The sequence below is a fragment of the Tachysurus fulvidraco genome, chromosome 3 (assembly GCF_022655615.1).
Source record: "Tachysurus fulvidraco isolate hzauxx_2018 chromosome 3, HZAU_PFXX_2.0, whole genome shotgun sequence".
NCBI classification, from domain to species: domain Eukaryota; kingdom Metazoa; phylum Chordata; class Actinopteri; order Siluriformes; family Bagridae; genus Tachysurus; species Tachysurus fulvidraco.
The window spans coordinates 9,693,631-9,720,132 of NC_062520.1; the positions used below are offsets into that span (position 1 = coordinate 9,693,631).

The window sequence follows — 26,502 nt, forward strand, 5'->3', positions numbered from 1 at the left end:
GCCAGCTGACAAACTCTGTGGTATGGGATGATTGAGATTTACTACTGTTTATGGTGTATGAGGAGACATGCTCTTGCCAAGACACGATCAGCTCCGCTGAAGCAGGCTTATAGGTCTTAAACAACAGAGATTCCAACACACCATTTAATAGCCGGTGCCACCCAAGGAGAAAATGAGAAGATCTGAAAATTGTTCAACATTATTAACTGATGGGAAATTTAATTGAGAATGTGAGATGAGAATTCAACGCAGTGGGGTAGTGATTAATGTATTATATGCAGAACTTTTGTGATGTAATAATAGAAACGACTAATAATTCATAATGTTCTTCTTGTGAATTCTGCTTTAAAATCCTGGTAAGAGTCTTGTGCAAAACAATAAATCACACAGTTAAGACAGTTGCATCAGACTTGATCTCAAAAAAAAAAAAAAAACTGGGTGAGTGAACGGAGAGAGCATGTGTGTGTCTGTGTTTACCTAAGCCATAAGCCCAGAGCACAAACTACTTTAGTAAACATGCACTTGATTTATTGGTTCAATTATCCTTCATTTCCATTGAACTGATCAGCAGTGTAAAATATTCAGAAACGTAAGGCAGAGTTTAATATAATTTAGCACAGACAGGAGACATAAAAAGTCTGCTCAACATTTTCCGTACTAGGGCATGATATGTGACTCATGGAGGAACGTTTATGGCTGAATACATGAATAAAATGCTCATATGACTGAATGTTTCTTTGTAAACAATATGGCGCTCTGAAAAGCCTAAAAGGGGAAGTGAGAGATTGTACTGGAACTGTACCGGACTTTAATACATGTTCAATTCAACTCAATTACTATACAAAATTCAGAATGCAAGAAGGTTTTGTAATGTATTGTATTACATCGTAAGTGCAGTCAAAAAGAATTTCTTCAAATCCTTGGCAGTGGCACAGAGTCGCAATGTCAAAGAAATAGTTTAGTCAAAAATTGTATTTGTTCTTCCTTCCGAAAACAGACCATGAAAGGCTTCAGTGAGCCCAAAAGGCACCACGTTTTAGAAAAAATCCTGGCTCTCCTTAAGTGAAACTCATAACACTGGTCATCTGGAGCCAATTTCAAGTCAATGCAACAGCGCTGTTTTTCGTAGACTGCTGAGGAAGTTTTTTTTTATTATTATTATTTAATGAATTTGCAGCTTAAGTCACAATACAGGGCAAAAGTCATACAAGTGTTTTGCTTTTAGAAAGCTAAAAGTAAAAGTAAATGTTTTCCCATTATACGGTATAATTTAATATTGATCTGCTTATATATCAGCGGAATCACTTGCTGTAACTTCTCTTTAAAAAGGTTTAGCTTGATGGTATGCTTAGACCCTGAACTATTCAACTAGCATGAGGATTTGTTTCTGAAGGACACCATTGAAGCAGGGCTGTAGGTTGTTTTTTGTTGTTGTTGTTGTTTTTGGAGAAGAGTGTCTGTTGAATGCTGCTGTAAATAAAACACTGGCAAGATATAATAAAATTTGATTAAAATTTAATAGCCATCCTTTTTGGATAGACAGATAAGATACATGAATTGTTCACGGCTTTGCAAATTCATTGTACTGTATGTGGCTCTCAGAAGCCTTTCTGATGAAGGATAAGACAGATATAATAAGGAAGGATGTAACAGAATACAAATATGTATAATGGAAAATTTTACTATGAAGTTGTTTGTGATGTTCTGACCTTCTGTGTGCAGGACTAGAAGTTGTTTGTGGCTAGAAATTGTTGTTAACAGACATTGTTTGTGTAAAATATTAGAGGGTCAGAAAGAGCTACAGACGAGATGGAGGTACTCTGGCTCAAAAACAGCTTAGGCAGACGTTGGTATGGTAATCCTGATCTGAAAATGATCAGGGTTTATATTGAAGTGATGATTGATCATTTTTTCCTTTCTTCAGTTTCTGTGTTTGAATCATGTTTATTAAAACTCAATGTAACGAATGATCGGGACACTTCCTCTCTCATGCTACTCTTGACCGTGCCTGCCAGTGTGCTGTTTTCTCAAACCTTGGATTGAACAGAGCATAAACAGGTACAAATGCACCTAGAAGTAGGAGATACACTATTTGTTAGATGTTGTTGTTAAGCAAACATCATGGATAAGTACAAGCAAATATTATGGGAAAAAATGAACAGATATGCTAATATCGCCTGAGTGATGTGAAGTTGGTTGTTTATTCTGAAACAGAGCACGGTTCACATGAACAACTGTTAACCTGAAAGCTGTCATGTAAACCAATGAAGAACACTGAACCTGAAGGAGGTGGTGTGAGTTTGTTTGCACTGGAACTGTGCAGCAATTCCCATGAAAGTAAATGCAACCTGCATGTGTGTTTAATCCCATTGACAACATCTTAAGTTTCCACAAAACAGGTGTACTCTGAGTGGCAGGGAAACACGGGACACAGAAGATGTGTAATATCACTAAAATAATATAATGCTATGTTCTCCATGTGCATTTGTAATGATGTAAGATGAAAGCAAATGCACATGGGATCGATAGAATCGAGTCTGAAAATCAAACCAGCGCATCAAGGGCCATAGGAACAAACACACTCAGATTCAGACCACAAACATGCCCAGTGTAAAAACCTCCTCTCACAGCCAGAATTCACAGACCTGTACCAGTCAAACAGTATCTGGAAACCATTAGTTAACAAACTAATTGACATCCTGGTAACTTCCATTCCACTTCTATGACTTTGTGGGAGTTTATTTGCTTAATTGTTTTACACAGCAAAAGATTCCAGAGTACTGCAGGAAGTCTAAATAAATAGCAGAATTACAAAAAAGGAAAAGGTTGACGTGTGTGTGTGTGTGTGTGTGTGTGTGTGTGTGTGTGTGTGTGTGTGTGTGTGTGTGTGTGTGTGTGTGTGTGTGTGTGTGTATGTTTGTTTAAAAAGGACTCAGTGTGTTTACACCCAGCACAAGTCCCCATGGTAGTGCAATACTTTAAAATCTTTTAGCTTTGTGTGCCTCCACAGCATGAGCAGTGTGAAAACAGGGGAAACAGACTAGATCGTAAAAATAAAGAATTAGAAGCTCTGTCAAGTTGTGTTTGTCGTAAAAAGCAGAAAACTGCAGGTTGTACGTGCTCTCTGAGGCTTACTAGTTACGTGAGGAAACTGTGCACGTGCCAGAGTATTGCATGTTGTGCCTACAATGCCAGAATCAGCCAATTTGAGTGATTTATCCATCACTGGCTTTTGTCCATAGAGAGTATGAAAAAAATGTCCCTCAAACCACAGGAAATGTTGCTTTTAGCTGACCTTGGAAAGCCAGAGCTTTAAAAACATGCTAGATTGATGTGGTGCTACTGTGCTACTATCTGCTAAATGACAGACCTTCTGTTCAGAGCTGGTATGTACTGAGAGACAGAAAGGGAAAGAGAGAGCCAGAGAGGGCTTGATTTAAGCAAATGATTCATCAACCACTTTGCATAGAGTGTAGCATTATAGCCAGGGCTTTATTCACAGCTTGTAGCTTAAAGTTACTGTATACAGTAAGATTTTGGAGTAATGCATACACACACACACACACACACACACACACACACACACACACACACACACACACACACACACACACATACCGCCTGTACGAGAGGCAAAATCACCGGGGCAAGCGAGTTTGCACATTCTTAAGATAAAATAACATTTAGTGTGTTACTGTAATGGGAAAATGTTTTTTTTTAGTAATTTTTTAATGAGTAGAATTAAATTCCTTGTACTTGTGTGTTTGTTAAACAATACATTCAACTTTGTTATTGTGTAACAAATAATGAACTTAACTCATATTCTACAATGCAATTAAATTACAGTATGTGCAAATTTTCAATAATTTTGAGACCCAGTCAAAAATAAATCCGTTATTTCAGGCACCAGATGCTTAGTCAGCAGCAGCAACATCTGAGGCAGTGGAGACAAATGAGCATGTCTTGCCCAATTTATGAAGTATCTTCAGTTTCAATGTTTCAAAAGAAATATGATAAATATCTGCAAATTATTCAAGCCAAATTCCATAAAGATATCGACATTTCACAGCTCCAACATCCAACATGCAGATGTATCTTGATGTAAGCTATTAGCTAGCTTAATGAGCTAAACTAGCTAGCCAGTGTGAATTATCATAAGCTATCTAGCTAATCCTAGCAAGTTTCTGAAACCTCAGCAGCATGTTAACATTGCTTTTGTTTAGATGTTTTTAAAAATTTACTTGGTTACTTGACATAATTGTTCTCAAATATAGACTTTTAGGATTAGTTGTGTCATAATTTGTGAAGTAGTTTTTTAACAGATTACTTATTTACTTGTCTTGTCTTACTTACTTGTGCATGCTTACCACATATTTTAACCCAGTGATTTAATAGCAATTACTGTATACAACAAGTGAAACAAATCCCTCTGCTTAAACATTCAGTGTATTCTGTGAGTGTATTGTAATTAACACTGGAGTTCCAACAACATTTTTGCTATCAGTATAAAAAAAAATAATTATTTCATTGCCACATGCCTGATGTAAAATTAGTCAGGACACTTTTGCTTCAGTGTAGGAAGTATTTTGTGTTTAGCTGATGCTAAGCAGGTTGATGAGAAATGTAGATAGGAGATAAGAGATGGGGTGGGGTTTGAGCCCCATGCTGGGCAAATAAGTCACACCTCTCCACAATAACGCTGATACAAAAACAACTCAAGCCTGTCCCATACTAAAACATCCACCCGCTGCAATAACATGTTAAGATTTTAACAATATAATCTGTCTTAAATGTTAACTTTCACCCAAATGAGAATGTTTTTCCTTCTGAGTCTGGTTCCTCTCAAGGTTTCTTCCTAATATCAACTCAGGAAGATTTTCATTGCCTCAGTTGCCTCTAAACTTTCTTGCAATGCCTCCAAAGACAAAAATCCTGTTTTTTTCGTCTTTGGGCATCAAGGCAGGATACACCCTGGACGGAGTGCCAACCCATCGCAGAGCACACACACACTCTCATTCACTCACACACTCACACACTACGGACAATTTTCCAGAGATGCCAATCAACCTACCATGCATGTCTTTGGAAACCGGAGTACCCGGAGGAAACCCCTGAGGCACGGGAAGAACATGCAAACTCCACACACACAAGGCGGAGGCGGGAATCGAACCCCCAACCCTGGAGGTGTGAGGCAAACTTGCAAACCACTAAGCCACCGTGCCCCCCGCCAAGATACATTTGTTGTCCAAATTCTGCTTCTTTAGCATGCTCTGAAACCAACGTTGCTAATAAACCAAATCTACTGTAAAGGCAGCTTTACGTCAAGCTTTAATTTACAATTTTTGCTTCACCTGTGCCAGGCCTTCATTCTTTATTAGCATCCAGGACTGTTTTGTTTGTCTTAATGTGAAACAAGTGAAAGAAACAAAAAAACAAATCACTATTGTATGCTACTTTAGGTCATTCAGTAAGTATAATTTGTAAAGAACAATTACTTTGCACATCCTTTTACTTCATTAAAATGTATCAGTAGAACTGTAATATTAAAAAACTAATTTCAAAGAGTGCCGTGCAAATGAACTTTGAACTTTTGTAAATTCTCTTGACGAAATATACTGCCTTGTGTCAGACATTAATTAACAAATGCGCAACAGCACCAAATGTACATCAAGCCCATAAAAACCAAGTTGTAAAAATATGACATAGGTGCAGTATTTGGGAGCACATCCTACTAAATCAATATGATCAAGATGCTACATTAGGAATGAGAACTATACAACGCCTTGTCCTTTGACACAGCACAGTCATTGTGGAAATTGTACAAGCCAGCTTCTTCATCTCCTATATACAGTAAACCAGAGCAAGGAGCAGAAAAAGATGCATCCGGGTTTGAATTAATATAACATGCCTGGAGCTAAGATGGCTGATTGAAGCTCACCTAAGTTTTTAGCGGTGTTAGCAAGGTTAATTATTGTTTGTGACCTCTTTTGTATTTCGTTATAACATGCTGACATAATGGTGATGTTTTTGATGCTAAACATCTGACAAGGTAAATTGGAAAAATTATATTTTCTAATATATTAGCACTACAATCAAATGGAACACACCTCAAATGCATATTAAGAGGAGCATGAAATGGATCTTAATGTTGTAGAGGATTCTACTCAACAACACACGCATACACGCATATTTTTTGGTATTTTTTTTAGTTAAGCAGTACCCATTAAGATTTTTTACAGTTATTTGGACGCTACATTTCAGTTTTTTTTTTCACTCAGTTGATCCCAGTTGACAGATGGTAGCTTGTTTTATACTGCGCACAGCTGTGCTGTGTTTCCTGTGGCATTTTCGGTAGGCTTCTTTTGTTCTTTATCCCTCTAACTAATTATCAGCAGCTCTCAGGTGCCTCATCTACACCATGCAGGGTGATTTGCTCAACGAGTGTGTGAAAAGTATAAGTGCTACACTGACAGCAGTTGTGAATCCAGACTTTCCCTAAACCCAATAACAGCCACAAGGCCAAAGTATGATATTACATAGCAATTGGGTTTCTGAATATGCGTAATACTTAACCAGTGTTGTTAGCTGCTTGCTGCAGTAGCCTTCGTGTTAATTAAAGGCAAATACTAATTAGCCTGAAAGCTGAACGTATCTTTTTTATTGTTTTGTGTTCAGAGGTTATGTTCTGTAAGTAATTATTATAACAGTGCAAGAAAATATCTTGAACATCTTAATTTAATAGATTATCATTCAATCTAAATATAAATATAGGAATGAAATAAGCTACATTTTCAGCATTTATTTTTAGAAAGAAGCTAAATTTTCTGCCAGGTTAGTAAAATAAAACATTGTATAGAAATAGGATTAATAATCTAATCTTTAAAAGTACTGTATTTGGTTGCTTGGTAATCCAATAAGGGAAAAGTACTCCTTTTTTCTAGAAAATACTTTTCAGAATATATTAGAGTATTTTCATGTTACTTTTTTTGTAGTATATTTATATATTTTTTCTTCCATGACTAACTTTGGTTTGTTCGCAAATTATTTTGTTTATTTTTTTGGCCAAGCCCCTAAACTTTCAAATAAAAGGGTCGAAAAAGAACAGAAACACATACAGTACAGTATAAGATTCTTAGTTCCATGCTTTGGCTTGTGTACTGTAATTTTGCAGGCTAATACTAGTGAATTGTTAAACCTAATCTTTTTTGTTTCTACCTTTTGGTTGAACTCTATATGTGTGATTTAATAAATAAATCTATCTTTTGTAAGTACATTATGTTCAATTACATAAAATTATTTATGTACCTGTAGCTCTGTAAATCCTGAATATGGATCTGAAGTGGTGAGAATCACCTGAATACCTTCTTGTGTATATTATATGTGCACATATAGTGAAAAAGCATACAGCCATATTTTAACCATAGTGCTAACTAAAAGTTGCTTGGAAATGACACCATCAGTACTCTGTGAAACCCCATTAAATCCCTTGTAAACCCTGAAGAAACCCATCATAATGTGGCATGACAGGGAAGGGACCAGGCATCCATCCATCCATTCTAATATAGTGGTAGAACCTGGCATTTATCCAATGGAATTTAGGGCACTAAAGACCAACCCATTGCTAGGCAAACTCACACATGCGCAAATACTATGGACAATTCAGAGATGCCAATAAGCTTAGAATCCAAGTCTTTGGACTCGGTAGGTACCCAGAGAAAACCTTCTAAGCATGTGAAGAGCATGAATATCAACACACACAGGCCAGAGGTGGAAATTAAACCATCATTCCTGGAGGTGTAAGGAAAACTACTAAGCCACCCAGTTCCCTGGGAAACGGCTTCAAGTGTGCTAATTGCTAGCAAAAGTCTATTTTTAAAGCAACACATTTTAGTTGCAACATTTTACATGAGCTTTTAAGAAGTGCCTTAAGGGACAAGGTAGAGATCTCATGTCAGACTCTTGGGGAATCGTGGCAGACTGAGGCACTTTGCCCTTTTTCAGAAAGGTCTTTTTAAAAAGTTTCTAAGCAATGAGAGAGTATATTCACAGTGTTGTAACATGATGCAATTTCTCCAGTTTGTGTAGATGGGGACTTGCTGATATCTAGCAGTCACTGAAGACAGTTAGTATTTTGAAAAGAATCCCATTGCACCGCATCCAGCCACAAACAACCCCTGTGTACCAAGAGTTCTTGAGTTCAGGAGTGCTAGACTGTATAAAAAATACACTTACGATGGCAGAAGAGATGATATGAGCCTAACAGCAGCTTTGCAGGACAGGTTACAGGTAACTCTGGCCTCAGTAACAAGTTAACAGATAGCTACATATAATGTATATGACCTCAGAAAGTAAGAGAACCAAATGCAATGCACATTATATCAGGGAGGTTATTATTTCTGCTGATGCCTTTTTGACTACACAAATGAAGGTAATTAAACTTTTTGTTTTAACTGAACAAATCCGGTCCATTTTTACGGTGCATTGCTACTGTAATAAATTAATGCCATAATCATATACTGTAGTAGCTTAAAATTTAGATTAGATTAGATTAGTTAAGATTCAACTTTATTGTCATATTAAACTGTTTAAATTCAAAAAAAAAAAAAAAGAAAGCGTTTAAAGCAGAGCATTTGCATTATATTACATACAAGTAGAGCTCAGTGCCAGCGGGACAAGAAAACGTAAATCATTTTTATTTCAAGTGCTATTGTTCATTCGGTTCTTTTAATAATTTCTCAGCAACTTGTCACCAACATGTAACCTGTCCTGCAAAGCTGCTGTTAGGCTCTTATCATCTTTTTGCCATGGTGAGTATATTTTTTCATACAGTCTAGCACTCCTGAACGCAAGAGCTCTTGATACACAGGTGTTGTATGCTACAGTATTATTTGGACTGTTCCACAGATGGTGACTGTGTAATTTATATTTCATAACGATTATAAAATATCCTACCCATGGACACAAATACCATCTTGTAAGTGTTATATGTGTTTAAAATGTTCGTGACATGGCCAAATATATAATTTACTGAAATAAATCTATAAATGTTTTCAAACTTTAAGATAATTTATTAAAATGATAAACAAACAGAACGAATAAACAAAATGAACAGTGGAACATTTTTTTTATCTGAATAGCAAAAACAAAATCCTTGCTAGTTTTTCTTTAATGAGAGACAATCACATAACCATCATCAGACTTTGCAGCATATGATGAATATATTAAAGCTAACTTTATTAACTACACTAACTTGTTTTGTAGTTGTTGACTCCTGTCTTACTCCCCAGCAGTCCTGACTGCAGTGTAGTCAACAGTGAAACTGGCCAATCATCGCTTTGCCTTAGGATCTTGTGTGTCTCGTATGCCCACGCGTAGACTAGCACAGACTGTTCAAAGCCCCAGGAGACATACATACACTTATATCTACAGGCAAGAAGAGAGCTGATTAAAGCATGGCTTGCTTTCTGTACACTCAAGCACGCCCGGGGAGAGAAGCCTTATTTTTCTGTCTGTTCTGTGCTGATTGTGTTTTTTTTTACAGAAAAAGTGGTTGGGGGTGGAGATTATCTAAATGTGAAGACTGTTTAATAAGTTCTAAGTATTAGATTTTATGATTCCTTGTATCACATGATTGAAAGGTACAGTATAAGTCAAGCTACAGCAAAGTGAATGCAATTCATATAAGCAAGTCTTGGCAGCTGCAATAATGTGCAAAATAAAGAAAAATATTAAATAATAGACCTCCAATTCAGATAAATACTTAATTTAGACTGTCTGGGACTTTCTGAGACAAATGCAAGTGAAAATTAATGTCAATTTTCTAGCCAATTTCTTGTAAAATTAAATCACACAAAAAACATATAGCTTTTTAATTAAAATGGATTGCTCACACCAAATACTGCTTCATATTTTTGTTTATTAAGAATGGTAATACAACTTTTTAGACATCTGTTGCAACACTGTCATCTCCTTTTATTTCATTGTTGGATTCCCGTCCATCTTTGTTGTATAAGCAGATGCTGATTGTCGCACCTAAAATCTGCACAGGGAGACCAGAGCCAGATTGCAATCACAGAGTTGACCAGAATAAAATCTGATGAGCTTTAGGGTGATAACCAGGCTAGCATCAAACATGGTGTGCATATCAAACCATAGCACCAGAGCTTGAGCCCGTAGCAGGAGTTTACCCACAAACAACAACTGATGAGGTTGAGCAGAGCTCGGAGAGAGCGAGCGAGCAGGTTGGTTCACTTCAATCACTGCACTGCGCCACGGCTGATTTGTGTAAATTTGAGCAGCTCAAATAGTTTGTCTTCAGGTTGCTATGTACTGTAGCGTATAACCGTATCCATGCATACATACATAAATAATGTATTTGTTTTACTACGGTTTGTTTCTCCCTCTTTAATCAAAGGGAAGAACAAACATGAAATAAAAAGATAAAAAGAAAATAAATAAATAAAAGACATTTCTGCTGTTTTTGTCGCCACTATTAATGTTTTAGGCTTTTTAAAGCACCGCGTGTATATGAATCATCCCTAAACTGACATTCTCGGAGGCGGCTTTTCGAGGTAACTTGTGTCACATCCATCTATATCTGTCCATCTACATACTTTAAGTGTGTTTCCACATCCACTTACTAACATTACATTTTGTTTCTATGTGAGTGTTGCCTATGCCGAATATATACCTGTCAAATGAGGAAATATTGCTAGGAAAAATTGCTAAGCTTTAGTCACTGAATGAACCTGACCTGTTATTGTAATGGAACACTGATGGAGTGTGGCATGCAGATATGCCTTTATAATTTTCCCTATATGCGCATGTCAGAGGCAGCGTCATGGAATTTGCCAGTAGGTGCATGCTTATTTTTCAGTGATTCTTAAGAAGGCGAGAACTCTTTAAAAAAGAAAAACAACTCCAAAGCAAAAAAAAAATAAAAAATAAGAAAAACGGAAAAAAGCTTTGAGCCTATGGTACATAGGATTCAGGAACTGAGTGGAAGAATCTGCTGAACATGAAATTGCAGTCCATTGTGAAGCTGCAGGGCACTGTGCATGTCAAGGTGCATGCCAGTGTAATTAAGTGAAATTTCGTTTAGAAATACGAAAAACGAAGACAGCATGACAGTTCTATTAAAAATAAGAATGGAATACATTAAGGTGAAGTGAGCTCTCCTTTTGTATTCATTCACAAGGAACATTTTATGACCTTGCTGAATTCCGGTTTGTTGAGAAATGCTGTCTTCAGCAGAATGAATACAATCATTTGGATTTTTGGGGTTCCCAAATGCCAACTATAGGTCATTGTGGGGAAAAAAATGAACAAATAGTACATAGTTATGACAGACATAACATGTAAATGAAGGTTAATGACTCAATTACATAAGAACTGCTGCTCATGTACTGTCACCGAGTGGCGTAAGACACTCAGAGAAACATGCTATCTGCTTCCTCCTGCATGTATGAGCTCAGAGATATCCATATCTGGTTAGTGTTATTGTGATTGACAGGAAAGGTATTATGGTAAATTCCATGCTCTTGGACTGGTGGGATTTGAACTTTGCAATCTTCGAAGAATAGAGCAAAAAGCACTTTTCTGTTTCTGCTCTAAGGAAACAAATAAATGACTTTTTAGACCTTTTAAGCATAAGAACTGCTACTAAAAACATGTTATGCTCATCCCAGGACTCCTTTTAAATGTGAAAGTGGATTCCTGTAAGAAATCTGGATTCCTGTAAGAGGCAATGCAAATAAATACAATTACAAATTGCATTTAATACTCAAATTATCACCTTGTCCTAAACCCGAATTGCTCTGTACAGTTTTAAGTTTTCACTGCTCAAAACATTCCTCTTATTTTGAGCAATTTCCCAAATTTAAAAGAAATAGACTATAAAAAGCAGCTGAGAGTGGCTCTCGGCATTCGCCCTGTGCCAGTGTCACAGTTCATGCTTGGTGGCATATGTGTGTGTAGCAGACTCTGCCAGCTCTCTCTCTCTCTCTCTCTCTCTCTCTCTCTCTCTCTCTCTCTCTCTCTCTCTCTCTCTCTCACTCTCATTATAGCAGTTCCCGAAAGCACAAAGAGACACAAATAAGTGAACTGGCAGTAATAAGACACAAACCCTCTGATTCAAACTGCTTCCTCTCTGTCCTCAGCTGGATACTCGACCACACCCCTGGTGCAACAAAATAAATCAAGTGTTCTGATTCAGTTATATAAAAGGAATAAAGGGTTAAAGGTATTGACATAAGAAGATAGACTGCTTATAAAGCAAAAAGTGACAGTTATTACTGAAATGTACAGCAGCACCGTTAAATGCTTAAGTCTGATCGATCAGAAGGTGATAATTCATTTTCTGTAACAGCACAACTTACACAATAGTTCAGGCTGCAAGGCGAATCCCAGGTTTATATTATTATTGCAGTATGTGGTCTGTTCTGTTTGTAACAGGTAATTAACCAGCAGTTAGGTTTTATTTTTTTGTTGTTGTTTTTGGACTAGTCTTCACTCAGTATTTTGTAACATTCATAGGAAAAGATGTAACTTTTTTTTTGTCATTGCAACATCCTTGTTGCTTATTTTGTTAACATGTAATTCAAGAGGAAGAAGAAAAATGCTGAAAAGGGAATAACTTTTTTTTAGTTGTTATCATGTAATAGGAACAATATTAATGTAAATTTATGCAAACATAGATAGATAGATAGATAGATAGATAGATAGATAGATAGATAGATAGATAGATAGATAGATAGATAGATAGATAGATAGATAGATAGATAGATAGATAGGTTGGGGTCAGAGTGCAGGGGCAGCTATGATACAGCGCCCCTGTAGCAGGGAGGGTTGAGGGTCTTGCTCAAGGGCCAAGCAGTGGCAGCTGGTTAAGGCTCTGGGTTGTTGATCGGAGGATTGGGGTTCAAGGCCCAGCACAGCCAAGCTGCCACTGCTGGGCCATTGAGCAAGGCACTAAACCCTCCCTGCTCCAGGGGTGCTGTATAATAGCTGCCCCTGCACTCTGACCCCAACCTCCTCAGTTGGGGTATGTGGAGAAAAGAACTCCACTGTGCTGTAATGTACAGTATATGTGGTGATAATAAAGGCTTCTATGCCCATCTGTTCTTCTTCTTCTTCTTCTTCTTCTTCTTCTTCTTCTTCTTCTTCTTCTACTTCTATTATGAGGAAGTCATTTGTGTAAGAGATCACTTGAAAAAGGTCACTTAAAAACTGCTCAACTAACACCTGGGTACCAAAAGTGTGTGGTTTGCAATTTACAATTGACAGTAAATGCTGTGGCAGCCTATCAGTTACAGTTCTGGAGATGCCCCTACATTGCTTAGTCAGTAGGACATTGCTTTCTAAATGATAGGTTTTTGCCTAAGGGTAGAGTGCATGAGCAATCCAAATGGGGAACACAAGTTTATTGACATGGTGGAGTTGCAGTTTCTGTAGCTTTCCACACTCAGTGTATTTATGACTCTACATCATATGCTTTTTGGCCACTGACTGGCCTGAGACACTTTAATCAATTTTCCTCATGCTCGTGGAAAATGATCTTGGCCAAACAGTACCCTTTTTTTTTTTTATTTTACACCTTACATGACTTTGTATCATCAACCAAAGTACTTCCGTACCAGTCTAATGATTCAGATCTACTTCTGCTTCCTCAATATGAAGTTCCCATTTTGAACACAGCCCTTTATTGTGGTCTTCTTTACTCCTGATGTGTTCGGTTCTCATTCCTTCTAAAGAACCCTTAGGTCCTGGATGTAATCTGGAACAGTTCTGATTACGCTGTGTTGCTCACTGTGGTTTAGTAACTGCAGTGGTATGATTGTTTTAGCAGTTATGAAATATGTCAGTTATAGACAGTGCATATCGAAGAGAAATAAAATAGACCTTAGCATTGTGAGTGTTTAACCTGTTTAACATTCAATATCCAGTGCTTCAGAAAACAAGATAAAGTTGAAAGAACACCACAATACACTTTGTGCAAATGCAGCATTCAGTTAATTAAGTTACAAGAATATATTAAGATTGCACACCAAACCCTCACACTGTCAACAGAGCACTATAAAGCTGTCAGCTTCCCTAATTAGGACAAGTTAAACCTACTCGTAATTGGACATATTGTAGCATCGGAGTGAATATACATCAACAGAGAAACAGCCACATGACATTAATTTGGTTCATTCAAACCTGTAGCAACTTGATTTGCATTATATCCAAAGCAGACTGCATAAACCATTTAGTTTTTAGAATGAAATGTCATTTTCAGGACAAAAATCACATTTGCACAGTTTCACACAGAGATGCACAACTTAAAGTTGATAAACCTTCTACCTGTTTTGGGGAGGTTAGAGGAAACCAGTGAACCCAGAGGAACACAGTAACCTGAGGTCAGGATCGAACCATTGACCCTAGAGCTATAAGCAGCTCCTCCATTCCACTCTGTAGCTTCTGGTGCATCAAGTATAAACACTGAGTCTATGTATTTTGTATTACCAAAAATTCTTAATTCTTAACTCTTAATTATTACATTCTTTTTTTTATTTAATGAAATGTTACATTCAAGAACACGCACACACACAGATTGCGTTAAATCCATTAGCAAACACTGAATAACAAATTTATAAAGTTATAACATGGCTCACAAATCAGTGCCCAAACCATCTATTATAAGCAGACATTTTCATTATCATAATTTCTGAGTTATTCTCAGTCTACTCGGAGCGCTGTCGACATATGTGGTCTGTCAAAATAGTGACATTTTATTTACAGTTTTTCATCTTGCATTAGTTCATTTTATTTTCATCTCCCTCTCTAAATTTCTCTCTCTATCTCTCCCTGTACAAACACACAGCTGAGAACAACACATGCATTGCAACTACAAAAACATCTTAAACCCAGCAAGCACTTAACAAGAAAACATTATCAATCAGTGCACAATAACCAACCAGCCCCCCCAAACAGATGCTGATTTATTTTTTTATTTTTTTATTTGTTTTGTATTATAATTGATTTTCCCCTTTGGTATAAGCTTTTTAAAAACATGCAGTTACAAACAAAGTCTTTTAGTAATTGTGAAAGATTCATCCTAGAAACAAAGACATACATATAAGCATAACAGAAACATTTTCTCATGATCTTTCTACCTCTTTCATGGCTAAATTATAATAAGTACTGCTTCAGGGAAGTTGACTCCATTTAAACTTGTCTCTCCATATCCCATGGTTTCTTTTGCAAACTCAAGCATTTCACAGATGTTATCCAAAAACGGTTATTAGTTCAGGATTAGTGGTATGATCTACTCGCACAATCGAGGATTCACACAAACTGTTATTACTGTAGCTTGTTAACCCTCATAACTTGAAAGTACTTAAGAAGAAAGTGAATCGAGCTCCATAGAAACATGGTCGTAGATATGATGGTCTTAGAAAACAAGCAAAAAACAAAGTGTATGGTTCATTACATACACAGCACTCTTATGTTAACTGCGTGAAAAGTTTTGGAAACAAGAACTGTACAAAGACTAACTACAAATAAGTGACGCAAATATTGTAAATGATAAAATACCTAAGTAAATTTACTGCTAAAATAGATCGGAACAGAAATAAATTGTCCTAATAAACTTTGCAGTGTTGCATTTCCATCAATAATCCCATAGCTACTGTATTTAGCATTCACCTAGAGAATGATCTGCTGTTTTCACTGACATGCAGATGATTCTTTAAGCATGGGATCTCGTCTACCAACAATCGGCGTACATGATTTTGGAATTTCCTACCCAAAAAAGTGTAGAACATCGGATTGATACAGAAGTATAAATTAGCAATGCTGTGAGTGACATACTGCAGATAGACAAGACTGTAATCACAAGGGTCTCTGTCATCAATTTCTGTTAGCAGCAATATGACATTGTATGGGGTCCAGCACATAAAGAATAGAATCACAATGACGAATATCAACTTCAGAGGCCTTTGTTTGCTCCTCATTCGAGTTGAGAGAATCCTTAAAAAGATCCTGATGTAGCAGTACAAGACAACAACTAAGGGGAAGATGAAAAAAAGTGCAAACTGGAAATAATTGCCCATTATCTTCTGTTCAGGGTCACTCATGTAGGTGCAGGTTAACCCCTGAATTATGTCTTCTGCTATATCGAAATTTAGGAAGGTCTCCAGACTAGTAAGGCAACAAACAAGCCACACAACAGTGGCTGAAATGTAGGCGTAGCAGCTCTGCCTCCATTTCTCTGCAGCAACGGCATGCACTATAGCCAGGTAACGGTCAAAAGTCAGAAGAGTGAGGAAGAGGACAGAGCTGTAGAAACCAAGGTGGTAAGTGCCATTCATCAACTTGCATCCCATCTTGCCAAAGGACCACTCCGAGCTATGGTACACAGCTTGGAATGGGAGACCAACGGTAAATATCAGATCAGAAGCTACCAGGTTGATGAGGAATACATTCGTAACTGTGCTGATCTTTTCAAACTTGAATAGGATATATAGAACCAAACCATTGCCCAGCAAACTGATAACAAATATTGCAATGTAGAATGGTGGTAATAAATGTCTACTAAATGTAGATATGTCCGTCAAGTCACATGGTGGCATATAAGTCATTGAATAATTTTCGAAGTCGTAGTCAGCAGTGGTTGATGTGTCCAACTGGTCCATATTGCATGCAACCTGTTATGAAGAGCAAATTTATACCTACAAATATGCAAGGTAAAGTAATAATAATAACACCAACGTGGTTTAAGAGATAATAAAAAATGATACTTACAACCTAGAGATGTTCAGAATGAAGAGTTGCCTTTTGTGCACAAAACACTGGTCTGTGTCAGAGGACTAAACTGACTAAAGATGGCCAGTATAAAGATAACTTTAGAAGAACTATAGGTGTGTGTGTGTGAATGTGTGTGTGTTCGTGTGTGTGTTCGTGTGTGTGTGTGTGTGTGTGTGTGTGTGTGTGTGTGTGTGTGTGTGTGTGTGTGTAATCTTGACTCATTCAAGGCATCATCTTCTGCTTCCTCATAAATGTTTATTTCACAATTACTCCCTTAAGCCTCCTACTACAACCATGTTTTTCTAATTTTGTTCTTGGATTTGAATCTTGATTTATTTATTTTTTTTAAATTATGTATTTTTACTAATCTTCAAAAAGGACGTACACACGTAACAGGATCAAAACATTTTAATCAACTCCAATATCTCAATATCTTTAACACAAAGAAAAAACTTCAGCATAAAACTGTATAAGAAAATAAATACAGATTTTGACCAGAACATTTAGATATGATTTATCCACCCTTATCTATATCCTTAGAAAAAAAGGTTCCTTGTGGGTTCTTTGTTATTTTAAGGGTTCTATGCATAGCAAAAAAATTCCATTTGAAACTGAAAAGGAAGCTTACTGCGAAGAATGTTCATGGTTTCCCCTGAGAAAAACAAACAAACTAAAGAGCCTCTTTAGATATTAGGCTAGATGGAGCTTTTTATTCTAAGGGTTTATGATTTGTTAAACAAAGAAAAGTGTATTTGTTCTTTACTCATTGCTTCAGGAGAATAAAATATATTAAATACATTACATTTTAAAAAATTGGATTACATATGGTATGGTTTTGACATTTAAAGATAAGCAGCATATGAATACACATTTAATAAAAGGATTAAATACTCTATAATGTGTATGATGCATATTTTTTGCCTTGTATGATGTATGTTCACATGGAGGTAGCTTTTTTTTGGGGGCAGTGCAAGTACATACCAGAGTCCAAACATATGTCTTCTTAAAGGTCAAAGTGTATGAATTTTACTCAACACCACTACAATTAAAGTAATGATCTTACCTTGTCTTCAAAATCACCTCAGGTGGGTCAATCGAGTCATCTTGTGTTGCATTCAAGCTTGATAGGGGGTGAAGACAAAACGGTGTCTCCGTATGCGATACATACAATTAATCCCCTCCAAATCAGTCAGAACAAAAGGTCACTGAATCTGTTCTGCTCTGAATTTCTCTGTCACTGTCCTTACAGTATTGCTGCATGCATAAGGCCATTCATGTACAATTGGATTCAGTCCTTTATAATTATTCCCCTAAATGCCATTGAGTAAAGAACTGATCGTGTGCAGATATGGTCTGTGTATGTGTTTTGCTGCTTGTGTCAAAAGTTTGGGCCTTTGCTGTAGTGCTCTTCCCTGAGGTTGTAGGCTGGGTAGCAGATGGACATGTCACACACTCCAGCTGGCCCTGGGGCACCTCGCTTGCCTGGAAGTCCTGGGGAACCAGATTTGCCCGGCATTCCCGGAGGACCAGGAAATCCAATTCCATCAGTGCCAGACCTCCCCTCGATCCCTGTTGTTGCAAAAAAAAATTCATTTAAACAGGACTAAATAAACAAATACATTATTTTGTAATAATATAACTCCCTTATATCATCATATGTGATCAACTATGTAACTATTTTATTTTACACATTTTCCATGTTGTTAGAATCAGGAATTAGTAACATGCTATTGCAATCTACTTGCAAAAGAATATTTCACAATGTGTGGTGTCGAGTCGTTGACCACTGAAATGCTGTAGATTTCTTAGCAGCAAGTGCACAGATTCAGAGAAACTTCTGGGCTGTGTCACAAACCACATACTTAATGGCAACAATGGTGAATTGGTAAACTATTTAGTGTGGTAACTTTAGCTGGAACTCCAATCTCGTGCCTCTGAAAACATCATTAAATTCTGTCATTTTCTCAATATTACAAAATGGCTGAGATTAAAACATCTTTATTGTGCACATTAATTTGACTGTCACAGTTAGAGTGTAGAAGATGAAAAAGCAAAACCTTTCAATATCTGTATAATCACTTAAATCGCATGGCATCTGTGCCTAGTTCTCATCGATCTATTTGGAAAATGGCCCCAAACCTCTATAAAGATAATAGTCCACCAAATCCAGTTTGCTAGCTAAAATAAGGGGGGGAATCTATCATGTCCAGTTGCTCCTAAGGTATGTGTTCTATTACCCCGAATCACTATCACAATCACAACTGGGTAATGAGGATAAATCGTCTGAGTGCAATTCAGTATATTTTAACCAATTGAATGTACGAATAAATGCATCATTTATTTCAGCAGCAAAAGCCATACATTCCAGCAATCCTAAATCTTTTTCTGCTTATAGTGTAATATCACACTTTCTCACTTACTGACTCTCGGTTAATTTGTTTACCCAATCTCTCTCTCTCTCTCTCTCTCTCTCTCTCTCTCTCTCTCTCTCTCTCTCTCTCACTTTCTCTGTCTTGTCATATTTATCATATTATCATATATTAGAAACAAATTTCCATTCCCTGTAGCTTTAACATACCTGATCCCTTTTAATTATGCTTTTAGAAGGACTAAATGTTAGAGTCAGACATGTTGAAAATGAATTATCCAGGGTGTTAAAATCAGAGAACTTGGCTTTGACTGCAAAAAAAAAAAACCCAACGAAAATGGCAGTAATTTAGTGGTACAAGACTGACATATTGCTGGGTTGCTTGAGTTTACAACCGTTTACTCTGTTCTTTCCTAGCCGCTATTTTTATGGTCGTAAATGAACACATCTGTGCTGATGTGGGTGGAACGGCGTGAGAGAGAATGTGATATTTGAAATATGGGCCAAAATTTGGCTACGATTCCCACCTGCTGAGATCGGAAATACAAAGCAAAAAAACCCTGTCCTAGTTCTTACAAACTGGCTATGTGAATAAATATTATTCTGCTGCCCTAAATAGGATTTACCCAAATGCTATATATAAATGTACAATAAATCTAAATCCAATTAACAATTATCAAGACGTGTGATTAATTGATATACAATAAAATCAGCTCTTCTAATTACGCACAGAGTTGAGGAATTACACTATAGAAACTTTATGATGGAAATGAGCTTGACAAATTTGTTTTTAATAAGCTTGCTGGAACATCTCTAGAGAATATGTTAGCAGACACAGTAGCACTGTGAGCTTATATGTCTTTATGCAGTATAAAATGCGTCATAGATTTATCACGTCTCATCTCTTTTACCTCTTTCTCCAGGGGGTCCAGGTTGTCCTGACCTGCCCTCCCCTTTGTTGCCCTTAAAGCCCCTTGGTCCCATGTCCCCTAGAGAAATGACATATGCATGTATTTATTATGTGACCTCATAGACTCTCATACCAATTTAACAGAGATTTAGTAAGGCTCTGATACCTTTGACCCCTGGGGTTCCTTGTAAGCCAGGTGACCCTGGGTAGCCCTGAGAGCCTGGCCTGCCTGGATATCCCTGCTGTCCAGTGGAGCCTTTAGGACCCTGAGCTCCAGGTGGACCCGGGGGGCCTTTCACCGTCTCACAGGGCTCACAGCTCTGAGGATTCATCATCTGCATCAGCCGGGGGAGCTCCTCTGAGGGACATGAGTGTGCAAAGGAGAATCCTGAACATCCTTACACTGATGGGTCATGGCAGTCACAAGTTACACTGCTTCTGGAGTGAAAATTTTTGTTCAGTCTTAGAAAATTTTATAATAAATGTATATTTTGAGTTCAACGTGGTTATAAAAATTAAATGATTTTTTTTCCTGTTTTACACAATTGATGTGTGAGTCACTACTATGTTCATGTTGTCAAAGCTCTTTAACAACAGTGCTGTATGTGGACCAGAAGATATATATATATACACCGTCCTGTACATTCTATCAATACTCTTTATTTCTACAACCGAATTCAGAAATGTTTACATAGCTAGTGACAAAATTTACAATTAATAAATGGACAATTATTTAAATACTAAGATCTATGGTCAATTATTTTTGCAAGATTTTTATTTATTCTCACTCACTCGTTTTCTACTACTTATCCGAACTACCTCGGGTCTCTGGGAGCCTGTGCCTATCTCAGGCGTCATCGGGCATCGAGGCAGGATACACCCTGGACAGAGTGCCAACCCGTCGCAGGGCACACACTCTCATTCACACTCACACACTCACACACTACGGACAATTTTTCCAGAGATGCCAATCAACCTACCATGCATGTCTTTGGACTGGGGGAGGAAACCGGAGTACCCGGGGGAAACCCCCAAGGCACGGGGAGAACATGCAAACTCCACACACAAAAGGCGGAGGTGGGAATCGAACCCCCAACCGTGGAGGTGTGAGGCAAACGTGCTAACCACTAAGCCTTCGTACCCCCCTTTTATTTATTCTATAAAAGAGAAATGCTAATTTGCAGAATTTGCAAAAAAAAACTCTTAACATCCTTTAGCTGGTATTGACATGACTTCCTATTCTAGTTTCCCCAATTCTAGCAGTTATAAACATCCTTCTTCTGGTTTCAACACAAACTGCAACAGAGCATAGAAATGCATAGGTTTGTTACTTACGTCTTAAAACATCTCCACAGAGTTTTTTTAACTGTTCATCAGATGGAGATTTCCCCTGAAATACAGATTTGTCAGTCGGTTAAACTTGAGGTATTATTTCTTCTTTTATTTAGCATTGCTGTTGCATAACTGAGGGGATGTGGTAGTCTAGTGGTTAAAGCATTAGTCTAGTGGACTACCGATCGGAAGGTCATGATTTTGAATCACAGGTCCGCCAAGCTGCCATTGCTGGGCCCCTGAGCAAGGCTCCTAACCCTCAATTGCTCAGTTGTATAAATTGAAATAAATTGTAAGTCACACTGGATAAGGGTGTCTGCTAAATGACGTAACTGAGATCCGTATTCAATGATTTTGTCATGTACACTGTATTTTCTTTTTGTTAAAAGGAACGCTATCATTGAAACAGGAACAACTACAGTGTTTTTCTAAGTCCTAAAAAACTTTATTCACTTTAAAGAACTGATTTTATTTTTAATCATTCTTGTTGTGTGTCTATTTATCAAAATAACATCAGAAACTACAGTCTAACGCTGCATATGTATGCACTCATTGAGTATATACCCCTTTAAATATGTGACTTTTCAAATGCATGTCTTACATGTTTACACTGCACACATTATAACATGCACATCATTTTGTTTCTTGCAATTTGCACTGTTAGTAAATTTGTGAATTTGTAATGTACATCTTGTGTCTTTTTTCTTTCCTCATGTTCTTGTATTTTATGTCATAGGTTGCTGGGGGGATTCACAGACTTATCATTTCATTATATGGTGTAGAAGACTAACTGTTTCCTGTACATATGACAATAAACTCTTGAATCTTAAATCAATCTGCTTGTTTATCTTCAGTAATCAGATCCTGATCAGTCTCATGGTGGATATGGAGCCTAGGCAGTCCTGTATATATGTGCAAACTTTCATTCAGCTATCAGTCATCACATTGATATTTGGAATAGTGAACTTCTAGAAGACTCACCGGTTTGCCAGGATATCCTGGAAGCCCGGGATGCCCTGGTAACCCATCCTGTCCTGAAGAACCACGTGGTCCAACTACTCCTATATGTCCATTGTCTCCTTTCTTCCCATCAGGGCCTCTAACCCCAGGATCTCCTGAAGTACCTCTCTACACAAGAGGCGAAAAAGCTTTTGTGTTACACTGACAATCAGAATCTGTTGATCTGGTCTTTTTTCGTCAGTTTTTTTTATTCCTTGATCTCGGTTACTGTTTCATGGTTTATCTGCTCACTCAGATCTCATTTATCACTTTATCTCTTTACAGGCTTTGATTTTTTACGTCCTTTCAAATATTATAAGTTTGGTATACAGAAAAATCTCTGATACATTTTTTGTTTTCGTGAGAATAATTGTATAAAACAATCTTTACTGGTAATGTTGGAGACTTTCTGTATAGGGTACATTGTTCTTTCTCTCTCACACACACACACACACACACACACTCTTCCCCACACCCACACATAAACATTCCTTCTCTATCTTACACATACACACAGATGCCTTGACCTTAGTTTAACTCCCTCCCCAACTTAGTGGGACGCCCTGCTTTACACGTATCACACTTGCAACACCGAAAGGAGTTGTAAGAAACATGATACTTTGGCTGGGAGGTTCCTACATTGAGATAACGGCCAAGGCTGCTTTTGTGGACACTAGCATTAAGCTCTGCACACACACATTACTCCATCCTTCTTCTAGTACGACTATACATTCCTGTTTTACTTAATAAACTTTGGAACTTCTCTCTGAAAGACTTTGACTAGTGTGTTCATTGAGACGTCCCCGAGTACTTGCCGGGAACCAGATACCGAGCAGAGGTCGAGAAGGCTGAATTTAGTTACCCTGTCCAGGTGACAGATGAAAATTCCTTACAGTTTTAATAGAATTTGGATTGAGATAATATCTAAATTAAAATTATAATAAATATAATATTTAATATATAACTATATATGTATCATTTTATATATTCATTGTTAGGTTGCTTAATTGTGCAATTAAAAACAAGAAAAAACAATGGTTATCTTTTTTTCTATTTTTTCTGCTTTGAAAAAATAAATAATCATTTTTAATTTATTTTAAGGTAAAAACTTCCTAAAAGAAATACAAGTGTATATGTTTGTCTTGTAAACCTCCCTGCACTTTAACGGACAGTTTTGCAGGCATTGCACAATCCTCTTTTGTGCCTCCTTCTGCTCTTGTCTTAGGTTTGTGTAGCTGGTTAAACACATCTCCCTCCCAAACCTCACAATCTGACTCCTCACAGCTTGTTTAGCTTCAGGTCAGGTGACTGGGCATGCAGTTTCATTCAGCACTCCCTCCATCCTCTCAAATAGCTTTTTCACAGCTTGGAGGCATTTGGCTCATTGAAACTCAAGCATAAAAAAAAACAACATGTCCCCAAAGGTTTGATGGGCAATCTAAGTCCTATTCATTGTGCATTTTTTTTCCTGCAATGTCACTGTAAGTGATGGAATAGCACTAGTGGCTTCAGCACCCTCCGTGCACCCTGCACTACAGCTGAAGCTCACTCAGCCTGATACCCGTCAACCTGTCAAATCCAAAAAAAAAAACCCACATGGACAAAGCTATCACTCCTCAAAAATGCATAACTATTGTGTTCCTTCAGCAGGAGGAGACAGTGTTGTTTCCTGTGTAAAATGAGATCGAACAGACTAAAATCAATTTGTGAGTCTAATTCTACAGACCTCTCCTTTGCCTCCACGGAGTCCAGGTTCGCCCTGGTAATAAGAGACGAAAAGAGCAAAAAATATGCAATCGTTAACAGTTCTTACATTAATATCAAAAGGAAAACAGTCTGCTTTATTTATTTATTTATTAAAGCAATCTCTCAGACAGCTGTCCGTGAGATAGAAGAAGATGAGAAGAAGGAAGAGTGAGGTTAAGGTTATGTAACAAAAACAAAAACACTTTCCTGTTCGTCTGTTACTTAGTTTATGGTCTTTCATGTTGATCTGGCGTAAGTACTTTTTTTTCTAAGGATGCAACTGAAAGCTATGTATTGATTATATTGTCACAAAGAAAAGACTTGTATCTTCTACCCTTGCACATTTATAAGGTCTAAAGACATTTTTTCCCCCACTCGTGACCTAAAAGGATAGAAGATAATAACTGCTATGCAGTTAAGAGATATTCTTTCCATTTTCCAAATATCTATTCAATGTTCGGTATTTTAATTTTAAGTATTTTAATTCTGATTAATTTTCATTCATTTAAACATTAATTTTTAGCAGCTTTTGTAACCAGCTATAGCTAGGTGATAAATCTCATCCTGTCTCTGTCAGTGTCCCATTCACATGCATTATGCTGCCCCCTCGTGGACACATTATGTGTGCACTCTCACCGGCGGCCCAGGCACACCAGGTGTTCCCTCGCTTCCTCTTTCACCCTGAAAGAGAAAGGAGGTCTCTGTTAGGGGGTCTCAGATATTAAAAGGGTATCATTAGCATTTAATACTCAAAAGCATCCTGAGGCTAAGAGCAACATTTTGGAGAGCGTGCTGTGCAGATTTAAACTGGTGACAATAATACAGATCTTATCACAGGAAATCACCTGGCAACTGGAGATGGCAGCGTAGTCTTTTGGTTGAAGCATGCTATGTTTTTCTAATGACCTGACATAGCCACTGAATTCATGCATGTCTCATTTTAACTTGACAAACAAGAACAAGGATAGAAATGGCTCTACCTGAGTGCCTTTTGGACCAGGTTCTCCCATATCTCCCTGTGAAACAGAATTAATATTATAATAGTAAGTTGAGAGAGACCATGTCAGTGGGAATTTGAGAACAGACTGTTCGTCTCATCACTGACCTGCAAATGACATTGCAAAGTGGATGCAGTCTAAAACTTTACTGAACTGTACCGAACACACACACACACACACACACACACACACACACACGCACGCACACACGCACGCACGCACGCACGCACGTACGCACGCACAAATCAACTGTATGGACACACACACGCACGCACGCACGCACAAATCAACTGTATGGACACACACACACACACACACACACACACACACACACACACACACACACACACACACACACACACACAAACACAGGCACAAATCAACTGTATAATGCCCCACACCAAATACATCCATCATATCCATCATTTTGTCCTGAATATTTGCACCAGGTTGCACAGATGCACTTTATGTACCTAGGACTAGAGGTCTTCTTGGGTCTAAAAAAATGTACCGACCCGAAGTGACCCGAATCTGACGTGCATATTTTTTTTTTTAAGAAAGACCTGACCCGAGACAAACCCAAAAAAAATTAGACCCGAGTCCGACCTGATGGCAATTTTTTTAAACCCGACTGGACCCGAATGTTGCATAAGTCACCGCTACAGAGTGGATTCAAAATTGATTGACAGGTCTGTTTCAACGAAAATTAGCTTACCACCAGCCACATGTCACCAACCACATGTCGCAAGCGGTCTTGGCAAACAGAGGAGAGGTTGGAAAAGGACTCGAGTCGATGCACACACGTGAGATACAGTAGTTCAGGTCTTCTCGGGTCCGTTCGGTAAAAACACATTCATTTTAAATTACCCGAGACCCGATGCCGCTATTATTATACCCGACCCGTGTCCGAGGCACATGTGAATCTTTTAGACCCAAACCCGCTCAGGTCTCGGGTCAGACCTCGGGTTATCGGATCTAAGTGAATCCGTGAAGACCTCCACCCAGGACTAACTTTCTAAGTCCTTAGCCCTGTCTTTGTTTTATGTAGCACCATAATCCTGGAGAAACGTTGTCTCGTTTCACTGCGTACTGCAACTGCTATATCTATATAGTTTAAATGACAATAAAATGACAACTCTGGGTTGATTTACTGATGATTTCTCCTAGACATTTATGTGGACTTACCTTATGCCCTTTAAAGCCAGGAAGACCAGCAGCACCTTGTAAACCTGGAAAACCTGGTTCTCCTTTTGATCCCTGTCAACAATTATACATTTCCAGTTGAGTTTGAGAAGCCAAAATCTTTTATCATGTACATGCTGGGTATATTCAGACTGAAACTTTAGAATAATTACAGTGGG

General features: G+C 37.7%; 2 protein-coding genes across 2 annotated transcripts in view; both read right to left on the reverse strand.

The window, feature by feature from the left end:
* Positions 1 to 14,096: 14,096 nt before the first annotated feature.
* ccr12b.2 (chemokine (C-C motif) receptor 12b, tandem duplicate 2) lies at positions 14,097 to 16,944 on the reverse strand. Its single transcript, XM_027149748.2, has 2 exons — positions 16,786 to 16,944; positions 14,097 to 16,688 (listed from the first exon to the last, which is right to left on the reverse strand). Exon 2 carries the CDS (start codon positions 16,674 to 16,676, stop codon positions 15,684 to 15,686), a length of 993 nt encoding a protein of 330 aa, XP_027005549.1. The 5' UTR covers positions 16,677 to 16,688; positions 16,786 to 16,944; the 3' UTR covers positions 14,097 to 15,683.
* Positions 16,945 to 17,178: 234 nt separating this feature from the next.
* Positions 17,179 to 26,502, reverse strand: part of si:dkey-225n22.4 (collagen alpha-1(XXI) chain) — a 56,438-nt gene continuing 47,114 nt past the window's right edge. Inside the window, exons 21-29 of the mRNA XM_047810726.1 lie at positions 26,327 to 26,398; positions 25,124 to 25,159; positions 24,780 to 24,824; positions 24,124 to 24,156; positions 22,380 to 22,526; positions 21,402 to 21,456; positions 20,233 to 20,424; positions 20,068 to 20,145; positions 17,179 to 18,357 (exon numbers count right to left, since the gene is read on the reverse strand). Coding sequence (XP_047666682.1) covers positions 18,167 to 18,357; positions 20,068 to 20,145; positions 20,233 to 20,424; positions 21,402 to 21,456; positions 22,380 to 22,526; positions 24,124 to 24,156; positions 24,780 to 24,824; positions 25,124 to 25,159; positions 26,327 to 26,398 — 849 coding nt within the window. The 3' untranslated portion in view covers positions 17,179 to 18,166. The remainder of the gene's footprint in view (positions 18,358 to 20,067; positions 20,146 to 20,232; positions 20,425 to 21,401; positions 21,457 to 22,379; positions 22,527 to 24,123; positions 24,157 to 24,779; positions 24,825 to 25,123; positions 25,160 to 26,326; positions 26,399 to 26,502) is intronic.

Coding starts and splice junctions, on each gene's coding strand:
- ccr12b.2 (XM_027149748.2), bottom strand. CDS start 16,676: ATGGACCAGTTGGACACATCAACCACTGCTGACTACGACTTCGAAAAT.